Genomic DNA, 12,874 nt, shown 5'->3' with positions numbered 1-12,874 from the left:
CACAATGCTGTTGCCCCTGCAGGGAAGGAAGCTTCCAAGACAAACTGTGGAAGGACACACAAGGCTGTGTTTGTTGTTTCTTGAGACAGGCATCCTGTGGCCCAGAGTGTCCTGTGAAGTCCTGATCTACCTGCCCAGTTGCAAGAACGCAGGTGTGAACTGTGGCACCCAGCTGAGGAGACAATGTCAGGGCCTCGAGCTGCATATTACCTGTGAACTCGCCAAAGAACTTCTTGCAGACCAGTCTGAGCAGGGGGCGGATGTTCAACTTTAGCTCTTCCTTGGTCAGGTGGATGCCAAGTTCATCCAGGGTCCTTGGCAAGCTGGTGTCCACATCTCCCACCACCTGTGAGCATAGAAGGCCCTGGGTCAGCTCTGTAGTGACAGCCCAAGTGAGTTATTTCACATGGAGTGGGGGGTGGGGGGGGAAACCAAAGAAAAGTTTTACAAGCAGTCTTCTATGGGAAGGCTCGGGCAAGAACAGCCTGGTTTGGAGGACTGAGTCTATGCAGCCTAGCCTTCAAGCCAAACAGGAGTGAAGCTGACCTGGTTATGACTCTACACTGCCAGTGCTGCCCCCTGGCGTCTGACTCCTCCTACTTAAAAGACTGCCCAGATTTAGAGACTCATTGTACTGGAAGGAACCAAAAAAGGCCACATGTCAGGACAGGGCCAAGCTAAATCATCCTCTGCAGACTCAAGGTCTCTCTACCGAGGCAGATTCTATAAATTTCTTTTATTAATCCATTCCAGCCTGACAGGAGAAACTAAGTGTTTGCTGGCACTGATAAGTTCTAGTCATTATTTTGTTCTATGGCTATGTTCTCCTCCTTTGTGGCATGCAACGGCCACACACATTGTGTGCGCGTGACCAAATCTAAGAGTGTGCCCACTGGACAGCACTAGCTAAACACCTGCATATTTTCTCACTGTCTTGGTGAGATTCCTGTATGATATTTTCACCTTTCCAGCTCTGCACTTTGGCACAAATTCATATAAACAGTGTTACATTCCACTTTTTGGAGCATCTCAAAAGCTTAATCAAAATCCTTACTGATTTTCCCCTCTTTCGTTTCTCTCTCCCTGTAACCCTCTTTCTGGTGTGGTACTGAGGACTGACCCCTAAGGTTTCTCACACCTGAGGCAAATACTTCAGAGTTACAACATGATTCACTCAATCAGGTTTTCAATGATAAAAACATTTAACTTATTTTCCATTCCTGTTCTTACTTTTTGTTTTGAGACAGGGTTGAATAACTAAGTTGCCCAGGCTAGCCTTTACCTTCTGATCCTCTTGCTCTAGCACCTTGGCCCCTGAGATTACAGGCTTCATGATCAGGTGACTACATCCTTACTCTCCTTTCAACCTCACAAACATCACGCATGCAAAGGAATAAAATGATCATTATAAAGCTTTTACGACCATCCTTACAAACAGACACACAAAGCCACCAATTGACCTTGTCTGAGATGGGGTCTTCTCACTGTTGTATAAGTTGGTCTCAAACTCAGACTAAAGCGATCTTGCGGCTGTAGCCTCCCCGGCAGTTTAGGACTGACCGCAGGTGTGCACCGAATGCCCAGGGCAGGTATTCATTTAGTGACTGCAAACTACTTCACTTTATGAGATACATCATGATTAACTGAATCAGGCTTTCAATGATATAAACATTGAACTCATTTCTAGATTTCTTTTTCTTTCCATGCGGTTATAGATAATGCTATAATAAACATCTTTCTTAACTGGGTGCAATGGCACACATCTTTAATCCTAGCAGAAAGCAGAGACAGGTGGATCCCTGGGAGTACAAGCCAGCCATGACCCTGTCTCAAAACAACAACAAAACAAAACAAACAACAAAAACTTCATTAATAGTTTTTTTTGAGACAGTTTTATGCAGCCTAGCCCAGCCTTGAACTCTTAATCTTTCTGCCACCATTTTTCCTAAGTGATAAACATTACAAGAGTATTACAGTGTTCTCTGTCTAAAATGTGATTTTTTTAAAGATTTATTTATTTATTATGTATACAGTGTTTTATCTGCATGTACACCTGCTTGCCAGAAAACGGCATCCAATCTCATTATAGATGGTGTGAGCCACCATGTGGTTGCTGGGAATTGAACTCAGGACCTCTGGAAGAGCAGCCACTGCTCTTACCCTCTGAGCCATCTCTCTAGCCCCCTAAAATGTGATTTTTAAGTTATTTTTTATTTATGTGCATGTGTGTGAACTTATGTGTACCACATGCATGCAGGTGCCTATAGTGACCAGAAGAAGAGTATCGGAACTAAAATGATGAGCAGTTGCGAACCTACTGATGTGGGTGCTTAGCTGAACTCAGGGCCTCTAGAAGAACAGTAAGCATTCATTCATTCAATCTTTCATTCATTAAGTAAGTATTCCTAACTGCAGAACCAACCCTCCAGCTCCCTTGTTTTTTTGAGGCAGGGTCTCAAGTGTCAAGGCTAGCTTCTAACTCACGATGTAGTTAAGGATATCCATGAATGCACGATCATAAGTTCTCTACTTCCTAAGAACTGGGCTTACAGGCCTATGTCCCAGGCCTGCTTTACCCAGCACTAAGAACTGGACTCAAGGCAAGCCCTCTAACACACTGCACCACACACTTAGCAGCCAAACTTTTAAAAATTATTTAAAAGTTTAGATGTACCTGCAAACAAATTAAGTGTTGTGTATATGTGTACCATATGCATGCAGATGCCCACGGAAGCCAGAAGAGGGCACCATATGCCGTAGAACTGGAATTACAGGTGCTTAGGAGTTGCCCACCATGGGTGCTGGGAAGCGAACTCAAGTTCTCTACAAGATCAACAAGTGGACTTAATCACTGTCTCTCCTTCCCTCCAAAAGTTTTTGAAATTTTTGAAACAGGGTTTCTCTTTGTGACCCTGGCTGTCCTGGAACTCCCTATGTAGACTAGGCTACCTTGAACTCAGATCTGCCTGCCTCTGCCTCACCGGTGCTGGGATTAAAGAAAGGGGTGTGCCACCTGGCTCAAAAGGTTTTTAGTAAACAAGTGAAGATGGGGCTGGGAGATGCCAGTCGAGGGTGAGATGCATGCTGTGAAGGCTTGAAGACCTGACTGGGCTCCACACCCACATAAGAGCTGGGCACACCTGCACGATGTCTCACCCGGCACCCAGGGTGCTACAGGAAGACATCCGACACCAAACTCTGGCCTACTCACACATGTGCGTGCCTAAGCATGAGGTTGCATATGAACATGTACCTCACACAAACATGCCCCCACCACACACAAACACAAAATCAAAATAAACAAGTGATGGCACAGCAAGTTTAGAGCAGACCTGAAGCAGGTGGCCCAACACTCACCTGAGCAAGGATCTTATAAAGGGGCTCCAAGATAAACTCCACAAAGCTCCTCTGGGAACTGCTGGTTGGAGCCTTTTTTGTGAACTTTCTCCTAAGGAGAAAAAGAAGTGCTGTGAGTGACCAAGGAGGGAGAAGCTGGCTTATCACCAGGACACATTGCCTACATTCTGAGTCTCAGGCGAAGCCACGCAGAGGGAGGGATCAGTTTCCACATGGATTCCTGAGAGGACTCATAGGTAAGGCTGGCCTGTATGCCTGTCCTGGCCTGGCCTTGAAGACCTGGGGAAAACAGCCTCTCCCTCCACTACAGCTCACAATGCCAAGCATTCAGGGTTGCAGAGACATGGCGACTCATGCATAAGACAAAAGTAGGCTTTAGCTTCAGAAATTCATGTATCATTACTGGGAAAACAGATCGCAGTCCATAAGAGTTAACACCCCACATGCTACTTACGTCTTAGGATTGAAGTAGATGTCACCCCAGAGTCTTTTAGCAAATTCCTGGTAATTAATGTCACCTATAGAAGAAGCCACACGATTATAATTGCCTGGGATAGTGTAGTTCAAAATGCTGTTTTAGGTGCTGTGATTTAAAGCTGAAAATTCTACCACCTTCCTTTCCAAGGTCTAGACATTTCCTTCTAATCAGGCAGTCAAACACTGAGGCACAGAGGAGGACAGGACTGGACCAAAGCAGACAAGGCTGAGACTGAGGCAAAAGGAAACCCAGGCATCTCCTCAAGTACGAGGGTCCTGGGGCCGAGGCCTAGGCCCAAGCTATGAACAGGAGCTCTCACGGAACAGGCCAACTGCTCATCTATACCATCCGCAGTGACACCCATCCTTTCTGTAACCCATGTGGACCATTTTCTAGCTGCAATGTCATCATGAGGGGCCACTGAGTGGAGCCCTAACCCCCAAGAGACACCTAGGCCTGGAGAGTGAACATTGAAGCCGTCCTTTAAAAAACTTAAGAGTCTCACTGTGTAGCCCTCTCCGGCCTGGGCGCATATGTAGAGCAGGCTGTCCTAAAAACTGAGATTCACCTGTCTTCTCCTCTTCAGCATACCCTCCTGGCACGGGACTCCGCAGCTCCCTGACTCATCTTTTAGCAATTGGTAATTTCAGTTTAACTGCAGTGTGAAATTTCATCAGACTGGAGCAAGCAACCATGGCTTCTAAAATTCATGCCCCTCGAGTCTGGATGGGAATATATCGTAGTGACAGAGCGCTCGCCTCTAAACCTTCGAGCACAGATCTCCTGAAACATTCAGTTACAGATCCGAGAATGCCAGTCACCTCCTAGATAACTCCACCCAGATGTCAGGCTGTCCCCATTTACCTCAGACAGCATAAGAAACGGTACCCCCCCTTCCCCAAAAGTCACAGTTCCTCTCCAGACTTCTCTATCATTACAGCTACTGATGCATTTCAAACATGTTCCAAACCCTTTTCTTCCTTTCTGCCAATTATAAAGTTCCCCTCCCCACTCTTCAGATACTGCCATTTTTAATTTTAGCTGTTTAAAAGACAGAGAGAGAGAGAGAGAGAGAGAGAGAGAGAGAGAGAGCGCCCTCCCACCAGGCTGGCTTGAACTCACTATGAAGCCAAGGATGACCCTGAACTTCAGACCCTCCTGCCACAAGTGCTGAGATTATATGCACGGACCACCATGTCCAGTTTCACTGAGGATCCACCCAGGCCTCCTGCAACTCTGCCAATTGAGCCCCACCCCTACCGTTCTTTTCTGCTTTACCAATCATCAAAACTTCCCTCACTCGTGGATTGTTCCACCTGGCCACGCCCTTTACAGATGCTCTTACAAGATTACACAATCACCAGTGAGCCAAACTTGGAGCGCAGAAGACTCAATCCAGGGCCTTGTGCTTACTAAACTACCCTCTCACATTCAATTGCTTCTTAAATAGTTGCATGAAAACTATGTGTTATGATGCATGTTTGTAATCTTCACCAAGAGACTGATGCAAGATTCCAAATTCAAGGTCAGCCTAGGAAGCATGCTAAGACCCTGTTTCCCAAAAGAAACAAATCCTCAACACCTGCACTCAAGGGCCTACCATTTCAAGGCTTAATAAATAATGAGCAAACACCCTCTCCCATCCTTCTCCTTTCCAATATCAGAGAGCAATATCCACATTCACAATCCTGCCTCTGAATACTGATAAAATATCCAGACAGGCAGTCTTCCCTTTTTTTTTTAAGATTTATTTATTTATTATGTATACAGTGTTCTACCTGCATGTACACCTGCACCTCAGAAAAGGGCACTAGATTTCATATATGGTTGTGAGCTACCATGTGGTTGCTGGGAATTGAACACAGGACCTTTGGAAGAGCAGACAGTGCTCTTAACCTCTGAGCCCAGTCTTCCCTTTTATCAGATCTGGAAACACCACCACAATCATCAACAGCTCCAAAATGCCAACGAGAGCAAGTACCTGGAATCCCAAACCCTCTTTGATCAGGCCCCAATTTTTTAAAATTTAAATTAAAAAAAAATTTTTTTTTTAAGACAGGGTCTCTCTGTGTAGCCTTAGCTGCCCTGGACTTGCTTGTAGCCCAGGCTCATTTCATTTTTATTCACTGTCCATCTACACATTCAGCCAGCCATCCATTTATTTATTTAGGTGCTGGGGATAAGTAAATATGCAGAGCCTCCTGCATGTTCAGCACAGGCCACCCGTGGGCTCGCTCTCAGTCCCATCTACCCATACTTTACAACTGCAAAACAACTAACAACAAAGGTTTAATGGCAAGAATGTAGTCACTGTTCCAATGATGAGTGAAAATACAGAAGATGCCTATACATAGTATCTTTTAAAAAAAATTTTTTTTTTATGTGTGTTATCTGCCTATGCAGTGCCCATGGAGGCCAGAAGAGGGTAACTCCACACCCCCTAGAATTGGAGTTAAAGTTGTCATGTGGGTGTGAGGAATCGGACCAGGTCCCAGTTAGCACTCTTAACTGCTTAGCCATCTGCCCACCTCTATATATAACACCTCTTTCATGCACAATAGTAAATACCAAAGCAAGAACCACAATAGACTGTAACAGTGGTTACGGCAAATCTGAGTTACCTGACTTTATTTTCCACTTATTTACAATGAGTTTGTCTGTCTACCTATCATCACTCATTCACTCACTCACTCACTCACTCAATTTATCCATCTGTCTATCTAAACCAACTTCTGGATATAGTAGAATGCTTGCCTGGCTTTTGAATTTAATTGTTGGTACTGCAAAAACAAGAAAACAAGCAAACAAACCAATCCAAACAGTACAAGATAAAAAAGCAGCAAGAGGAAAAGCAGCACCTTGCGCTAGGCAGTGAGAAGGGCTGTGGTGCATTCTACTGTATTTGGGTTTTGAGACCTCTCCTAGGGCCTGTCTCCTTACTCTGAAATCAGGAAAACAACTTCCCGCTACAGAAATCTCACACTGACACACAGTGTGAGAGACTCTCAGTGCACAGCTCCTACAGGAATGAGAGGTAATCAGTGAGGCAGAGATGGAAGGCAGAGAGCCCGCTGGGTAGAGAAACTGGTCCCAGGGATATGGTGTCAAGGCTCTAGGAATCCATAAACTCATTCACCAGTGCCTGCCAAGGAGACTTGTAAGGGCTGACTGCCAAGCCAATATGAGTTCTCAATGAGGCCTATCACAGTTATAAGCGCCTAGAGACGGTTGGAAAGACAGTAAGAAACTGTGGAAGTCCATCCATCTTGGAAAAGAACTGAAAATTCTTTGTGTGCATGGGTAACTCCTTCTCTACAAATGGTCTCACTCTAGGAAGAACGTTTATTTCTAAAATGAGCTCTCTTTTTCAGACAGGGCATCCTTAGTAGCCCTCAAACTCAGAGATCTGCCTACCTCTCCTAAGTGTTAAAATTAAAGGCTTGCACCATCATACCTGGCTTCACCCTAATCACTCAAAATTTTTTGTTGTTATTTAGAGGGTAGAAAGATGGTAGAAAATTTTTTGTTGTTATTTAAAGGGTAGAAAGATGGCTGAGTTGCAAGGAGATCACTGCTCTTATAGAGGACCTGGGTTGAGTTGCCAGCACCCACATAAAATGGCTCCACATCCACCCGTACTCCAATTCCAAGGGATCCGATGTTGTAATCTAGCTTCTGAGGGCACCCATATATGCATGGCTGGCACATAATCACATGGGAATGCATGTGTGTGCTTTCACACACACTCACACACACACACACACACACACACACACAGGAGCATGCAGTGCACATAGGCACCAAAAATAAGGTTTTCTTTTAATCTTTAAAAAAACCCAAAAACTGTCTAGAAATAGCTTAGCCTGAATAAAGAAACTGAGGCCAAATGGAGCGCCAAATGTGACAATAACAGGTGATGAAGTAACTCTCCCAAGCAGGGGACTGTGACAGGAAGTCAATTTCTGAGCCATTCAGCAGGACAGGAGACACGCGACTGGGGAAGCAGGCGAGGCGGCACCAGGCAGGGCTTACCGAAGGTGTCAGCGTAGATCTTGGCGAAGGAGCCCAGTGTGAAGCAGATGCTGTACTGGGAACTGGAGAAGCAGACGTTGCCCAGGAGCGGGGAAAGGATCAGGTTCTCGTCGGTGGAGTACATGCTGAAACAGAGACTGTTGTGAGCCAGTGCCAGCCTGCACAGCAGCTCTGAGGCCAGGCCGCGCTGCAACACTGACATGTTGCCAAGAGGAAGGGCAGCAACTCCCTGCCAGTCTTCATTCTCCAGCCTTAGGAGGCGCGGGCACAGGCCTCTTAGATTTATCAAAAGCCTGTCAAGAAGGCGACAGGATGAAACTGTTCCCTCCCCCTAATAACGAGCTGATTCCCCAGAGCCGCGACAGTTTGCACAGTTTTGAAAAATGCTAACCACACAGTACAGATGAGGGAAACCTGGAGGACAGAGAGAAAGACCTTGAAATACGAATGAATCTGCTGTGATCAGAGAGGGATACATTTGGGAGACATCTCAATTCCAATTCAGATGGGCATATAAAGAGATGGGCAATGCTGGCCCAGAACTGCTGAACTGGATGTCACAGCTGAGCCTATTATCCCGGCACTCAGGAAGGGAGGGCAAGAAGATCAGTTCAAGGTCATCCTTGACTATAGAATGCCCAGATAGCCTGGGCTGCAGGAGGCCCTGTGTAGGGGTGAGGATGTGAGGGTGGGCACAGGACAGAGAAGCAACACTGAAGAAGGAACAGAGCCATGCTGCCCCTCCCCACTGCCACTCTCTTTATTCTGTTTGCCTCAGTTCACAGCTTCATGCTCAACCCCCCACCTTTTTTTTCTTTAGCTTTTTGAGACAAGGTTTCTTCTGTGTAGTCCTGGCTATCCTAGAAATCACTCTGTAGACTAGGCTAGCCTCAAACCCAGAGCTGCACCTGCCCGAGTGCCGAGACTGAAGGTGTGCATCACTACTATCATCGAGCATCCTGCTGAAGCTCTAATTCACTATTTTGTAGAGGGAGAACCAGGCCCTGCACACAATAAGCAAGTGCTCTATGATGGAGCTATACCCAGCCCTACAAACTTCTCAAACAACTTAGAAGCCATTCCAAAAGCCAGAAGTGGAGGTGTAGGCCTACAATCCCAGCATTTGGGAGGCTGAGGCAGGCGGCTCAAGGAGGAGGATGCTTGTGTCAGGGCTCTCCAGACTTCGTCTAGTCTTATTCCACAGCAAGCCTGTGCTAACACGGTTTCAAAGCCACTTAGATGTGTTACTCCACACCGTCTCCCATACTTGTCAGTGTGGGCCTCAGGCTTCCAGATACATGCAGAACACATTCATTACACTGCCCGTGTCAACCTAAGACAACTGCAACCCCGTCACCCAGCAGTCAGGTGCCATAAGTCAAGTGAACGAGCTACTTAGCTTCTTTAAACATCCCAATAGGCAATTCTTCTTCATTTAGTTTGTTAAAAAATGTACTGACTCACTCAATTCATTGATTGTGTGGGTGTAGTGTCTGTAGCGTGTGCGCACAATGCAATGTAAGTGTGGAGGTCAGGGAACAACTTGGTGGAGTCTGCTCCCTCCCTCCAGCTTCACCTGGGTTCTGAGGAAACAATGTCGGTCGTTAGACTGCGGCCAATCCTTCATCTGCTCAACCATCCTGACGCCTTCTCGTTTTCTGAGACAGTGTCTCACTGTGTAGCCCAGGTTAACCTCAAGCTCAAGTCTGCCTCAGCCTCCTGAGTGCCAGAATTACAGGTGTGGACCATTATGTCCATCTTTTGTTTTTTTTTAAACTAAATTTAATTTTTTGTGTGTTTTTTTGTGTATGTGGGTGCACACACCCATAAAGACCAGTTATTCTGCACTTTAATTTCTGAGTTTTGGCAGGCATCAGGCATGTGCATGGTGCACACACACACATATGCAGGCAAAACAGACACATAAAGTAAAACAACAAACAGACAAATGAGCTTGATATAACCTGCCCAACTTTACATGGCTGTATGTAGTAAAGGTGAGACCTGTTTAAATTCTATTGAGTACAAAACCAAATGTGTTAAACTGCATTACTGATTAAGACACCGAGCTGATGAGGTTAGGCTTGGAGGCAACCCTGTAGAGAACTGACATGCACTGTCAGAACTGTCTGACGAGCTCATCCACACATGCCAAAAAGTTACTCCCAGAAGTCTTCAAGGGCAAAATTAAGATTTATAAGAGCCAGACTCTCCTAAGGACAGGAAATCCACTCCCAGGGGTCTTATACCTTATTAATCCATTGACCTCATCGACAATGTGCCGCAGCTTGTAGTAGGCATCTGTCGGGGGCAGCTTCAGCTCCAAGATCAGCCGGTCGATTTTGTTGATGCACACGGTGACTGCTAACCTCTCCTGCACTGCGTGCTTGATCAGCCGCTCTGTGTTCAGCATCACCTGAGAAACACAAGGCTCTAGAGGCAGTCTAAGAGCAGAGCAGAGTCTACAGCAGAGCCAGAGAGAACACTCCCAACATACTCAGTACAAGGGAAGGGGGCCTAGGGGATCAAGTGTCAGCTGGAAGCATCATCCCCAAAGCAGACATAGGACTGTTCAGAGGTACCTAGCCAACAGGACTGAGAAGCAAGTAAATGCAAGGATGACACCAGGGCCCAGGCTTCCCAGTACTAGAGAAGGGACTTAAAAGGCTAAGAAGAACTTAATGGACTCGGAAATATTAGGATGAATTTTTTTCTTTTGTTGTTATCTTAAGGATTAAACCCAGAGCCTCTGTAAGTTTGAGGCATGCTACCTCTAAGCTACATCCCCAGCCCTTTTTCTACCTATTCTGAGAGAGTATCACTAAGTTGTCAAGCTAGTCTCAATTTTGCTGTCTTCCTGACTAGGCGTCCAGAGTAGTAAGGATAACAGGGATGTGGCCCCATGCTTGGCTAAACAAGCCATTCTATTGTTTACTGTTATTTACTGAGACAAGGTCTTGCTTTGTAGGCCCAGCTAGCCTCGTATTTGTAGCAATCCTTACTTCTCAAGTGATTATAGGCACACAAAGCCAGTCTGACCACTTGATGTTCTCAATACCTGTGTGCGCAAAAGTGGCAAATGTGCAGGTGTGTATCGCCTGGCTGTGCTCAGTGAACGGGCCTGGAGGTGAGGCACACAGTGCACACCCCGGATCTTTGTCTCTAAACAGTAGTCTCCGCAGTACAGGAAGCCAGAGCTCACGGATGAAATGACGGTGGGAAGACTGGGGCAGGGAAAGTACGTAACAAAGTAAGCTAGAACTCAAATATGAGGTGGGCCAAAAGGATTAAAGAACAAGCTCCAAGGAGCTCTGGCTAGCCAAAGATGGGTCACCTAGAGCATCAGAAGGGTGTGCTGGGTGTGACGGCACATAGCTCTGATCGAGGATTGAAGGCCAGCCTGGACTAGACAGTGAGTTCTAGTCCAACCTGGGCTACAGAGTGAGCTACACTTTTTAACTTTTTTTTATATTTGGTTTTTTGAGACAGGGTTTCTCTGTATAGCCCAGACTGTCCTGGAACTTAACTCTGTAGACCAGGCTGGACTCGAACTCAGAGATCCACTTGCCTCTGAGTAGTGCTGGGATTAAAAGTGTGTACCACCAGCTCTTTTTAATTTTGAAAATCACATTTATTTATTTTTATGCGTATAGTCATGCTCATGGAATGGTGTGGACTTTTGGAAGCTGTTTATCTGCTTCTACCACGTGTGAGTTCTGGAGACTGGACTCAGGTCACCAGGCTTGGCAACAAGTACCTTTATGAACTCAGCCATTTGCCAGACCCAGAGTAAGATCTCATCTCATTAAAAAACAAAAAGAAAGAAAACAATTTGAAAATTCTTTTCTACAATTCATGGGAGAGGACACAGGAGACAGCACGTTCCTGGGTACAGAGACAAATCATAAACAGACAAGAGAGAGTTCCTTGTAGAAGGTTTGACTAAGTCTGAATTTTTTATATACGGTACCTCTGGCTCCCTCTGCTGGTGCCTCACTAGTCATACGACATATAACTAGTGGCATATGAGGTTCGTGGCATAATCAATCTTTCGATTTAGAAAAATAAAAGACCTCCAACTACAATGTCTAACTGTGAACATCACTTGCTTCCCTAAATTTAAAGAAAACTTGAGGCTTAATCTCACAGACTTTCATGTTCCCTGGCTCCCAGAGGGATGTAGTGGCGTTAACAGGGGATTGGCTTTTAAGAGACTAGATTAACTTACCCCTTCAGCAGCATCAATGAAAAGGACCACTCCATCTGAGATGCGCAACCCAGCTGTGACCTCATCAGAAAAATTCACATGACCTGAAATGCAAATAACCAGTCATCATATGGTGGGATAAGGCAGTTAACTTGTAGGGTGACCTGAGGAGAACTGTAAAGTCTGTAAACCCCAAATATCTCTCTTCCTGCTCACTGTAGCTCACAGTATATATATTTCTCCCATCAGAGTCCCATTCTGGGATTAAGAAGGTCTCCACATAGAGAGGGTAAACAGCCACACAGCAGCTTAGTCTGACTATCAATCAACAGAATTCTACAAGAGCTCCAACTGTCTGGAGGCAGGGAAAATGGCAAGGGAAGGCATTGGCAGCACAGCAAGCTGCTCCAAGCAAACAGGTCCCAGACAAGGCACAGCTGGCGGAAGGGGGTGAGCAGGGCCTTGAGAGGATCAGGCACTGCGCACCTGATAGCATATTAAAGGCAAATCCTCCAAACCCCAAATTGCCCAGATGTTAAATAAAACAATTATGTGTCAAGTCAGCCCTTTCCATAAAAGAAGGAGCTGGCACCAAAGGCCCACTGGATCCTAGCAATCTCTGTCCACTTCTGGGTTCAGGTCTGACTCTCCTTTATCTCATCAGTGGCTAGGGCATGGGGCCTGACATAAACTGAAATTAATAAACACATAGGGCCACTAAAACTTCAAATTCCACAGGAAAGTAAGTGAGATCAAAGGCCAGGGGGCTGTGCTTGCAAGTTTGTCAAAGAAAAGGGAAT

At 45.8% G+C, this 12,874-nt stretch overlaps 1 protein-coding gene across 1 annotated transcript in view; it reads right to left on the bottom strand.

The window, feature by feature from the left end:
• The window catches only part of Eftud2 (elongation factor Tu GTP binding domain containing 2), a 41,108-nt gene that overhangs the window by 11,865 nt on the left and 16,369 nt on the right, over positions 1-12,874 (bottom strand). Inside the window, exons 9-14 of the mRNA XM_021631922.2 lie at positions 12,096-12,178; positions 10,117-10,283; positions 7,868-7,992; positions 3,812-3,875; positions 3,358-3,448; positions 211-346 (exon numbers count right to left, since the gene is read on the bottom strand). Of these exons, the coding sequence (XP_021487597.1) occupies positions 211-346; positions 3,358-3,448; positions 3,812-3,875; positions 7,868-7,992; positions 10,117-10,283; positions 12,096-12,178 (666 nt within the window). The remainder of the gene's footprint in view (positions 1-210; positions 347-3,357; positions 3,449-3,811; positions 3,876-7,867; positions 7,993-10,116; positions 10,284-12,095; positions 12,179-12,874) is intronic.

Source organism: Meriones unguiculatus, chromosome 7 (assembly GCF_030254825.1).
Source record: "Meriones unguiculatus strain TT.TT164.6M chromosome 7, Bangor_MerUng_6.1, whole genome shotgun sequence".
Classification (NCBI taxonomy): domain Eukaryota; kingdom Metazoa; phylum Chordata; class Mammalia; order Rodentia; family Muridae; genus Meriones; species Meriones unguiculatus.
This window is presented reverse-complemented; position numbering and strand designations above follow the sequence as displayed.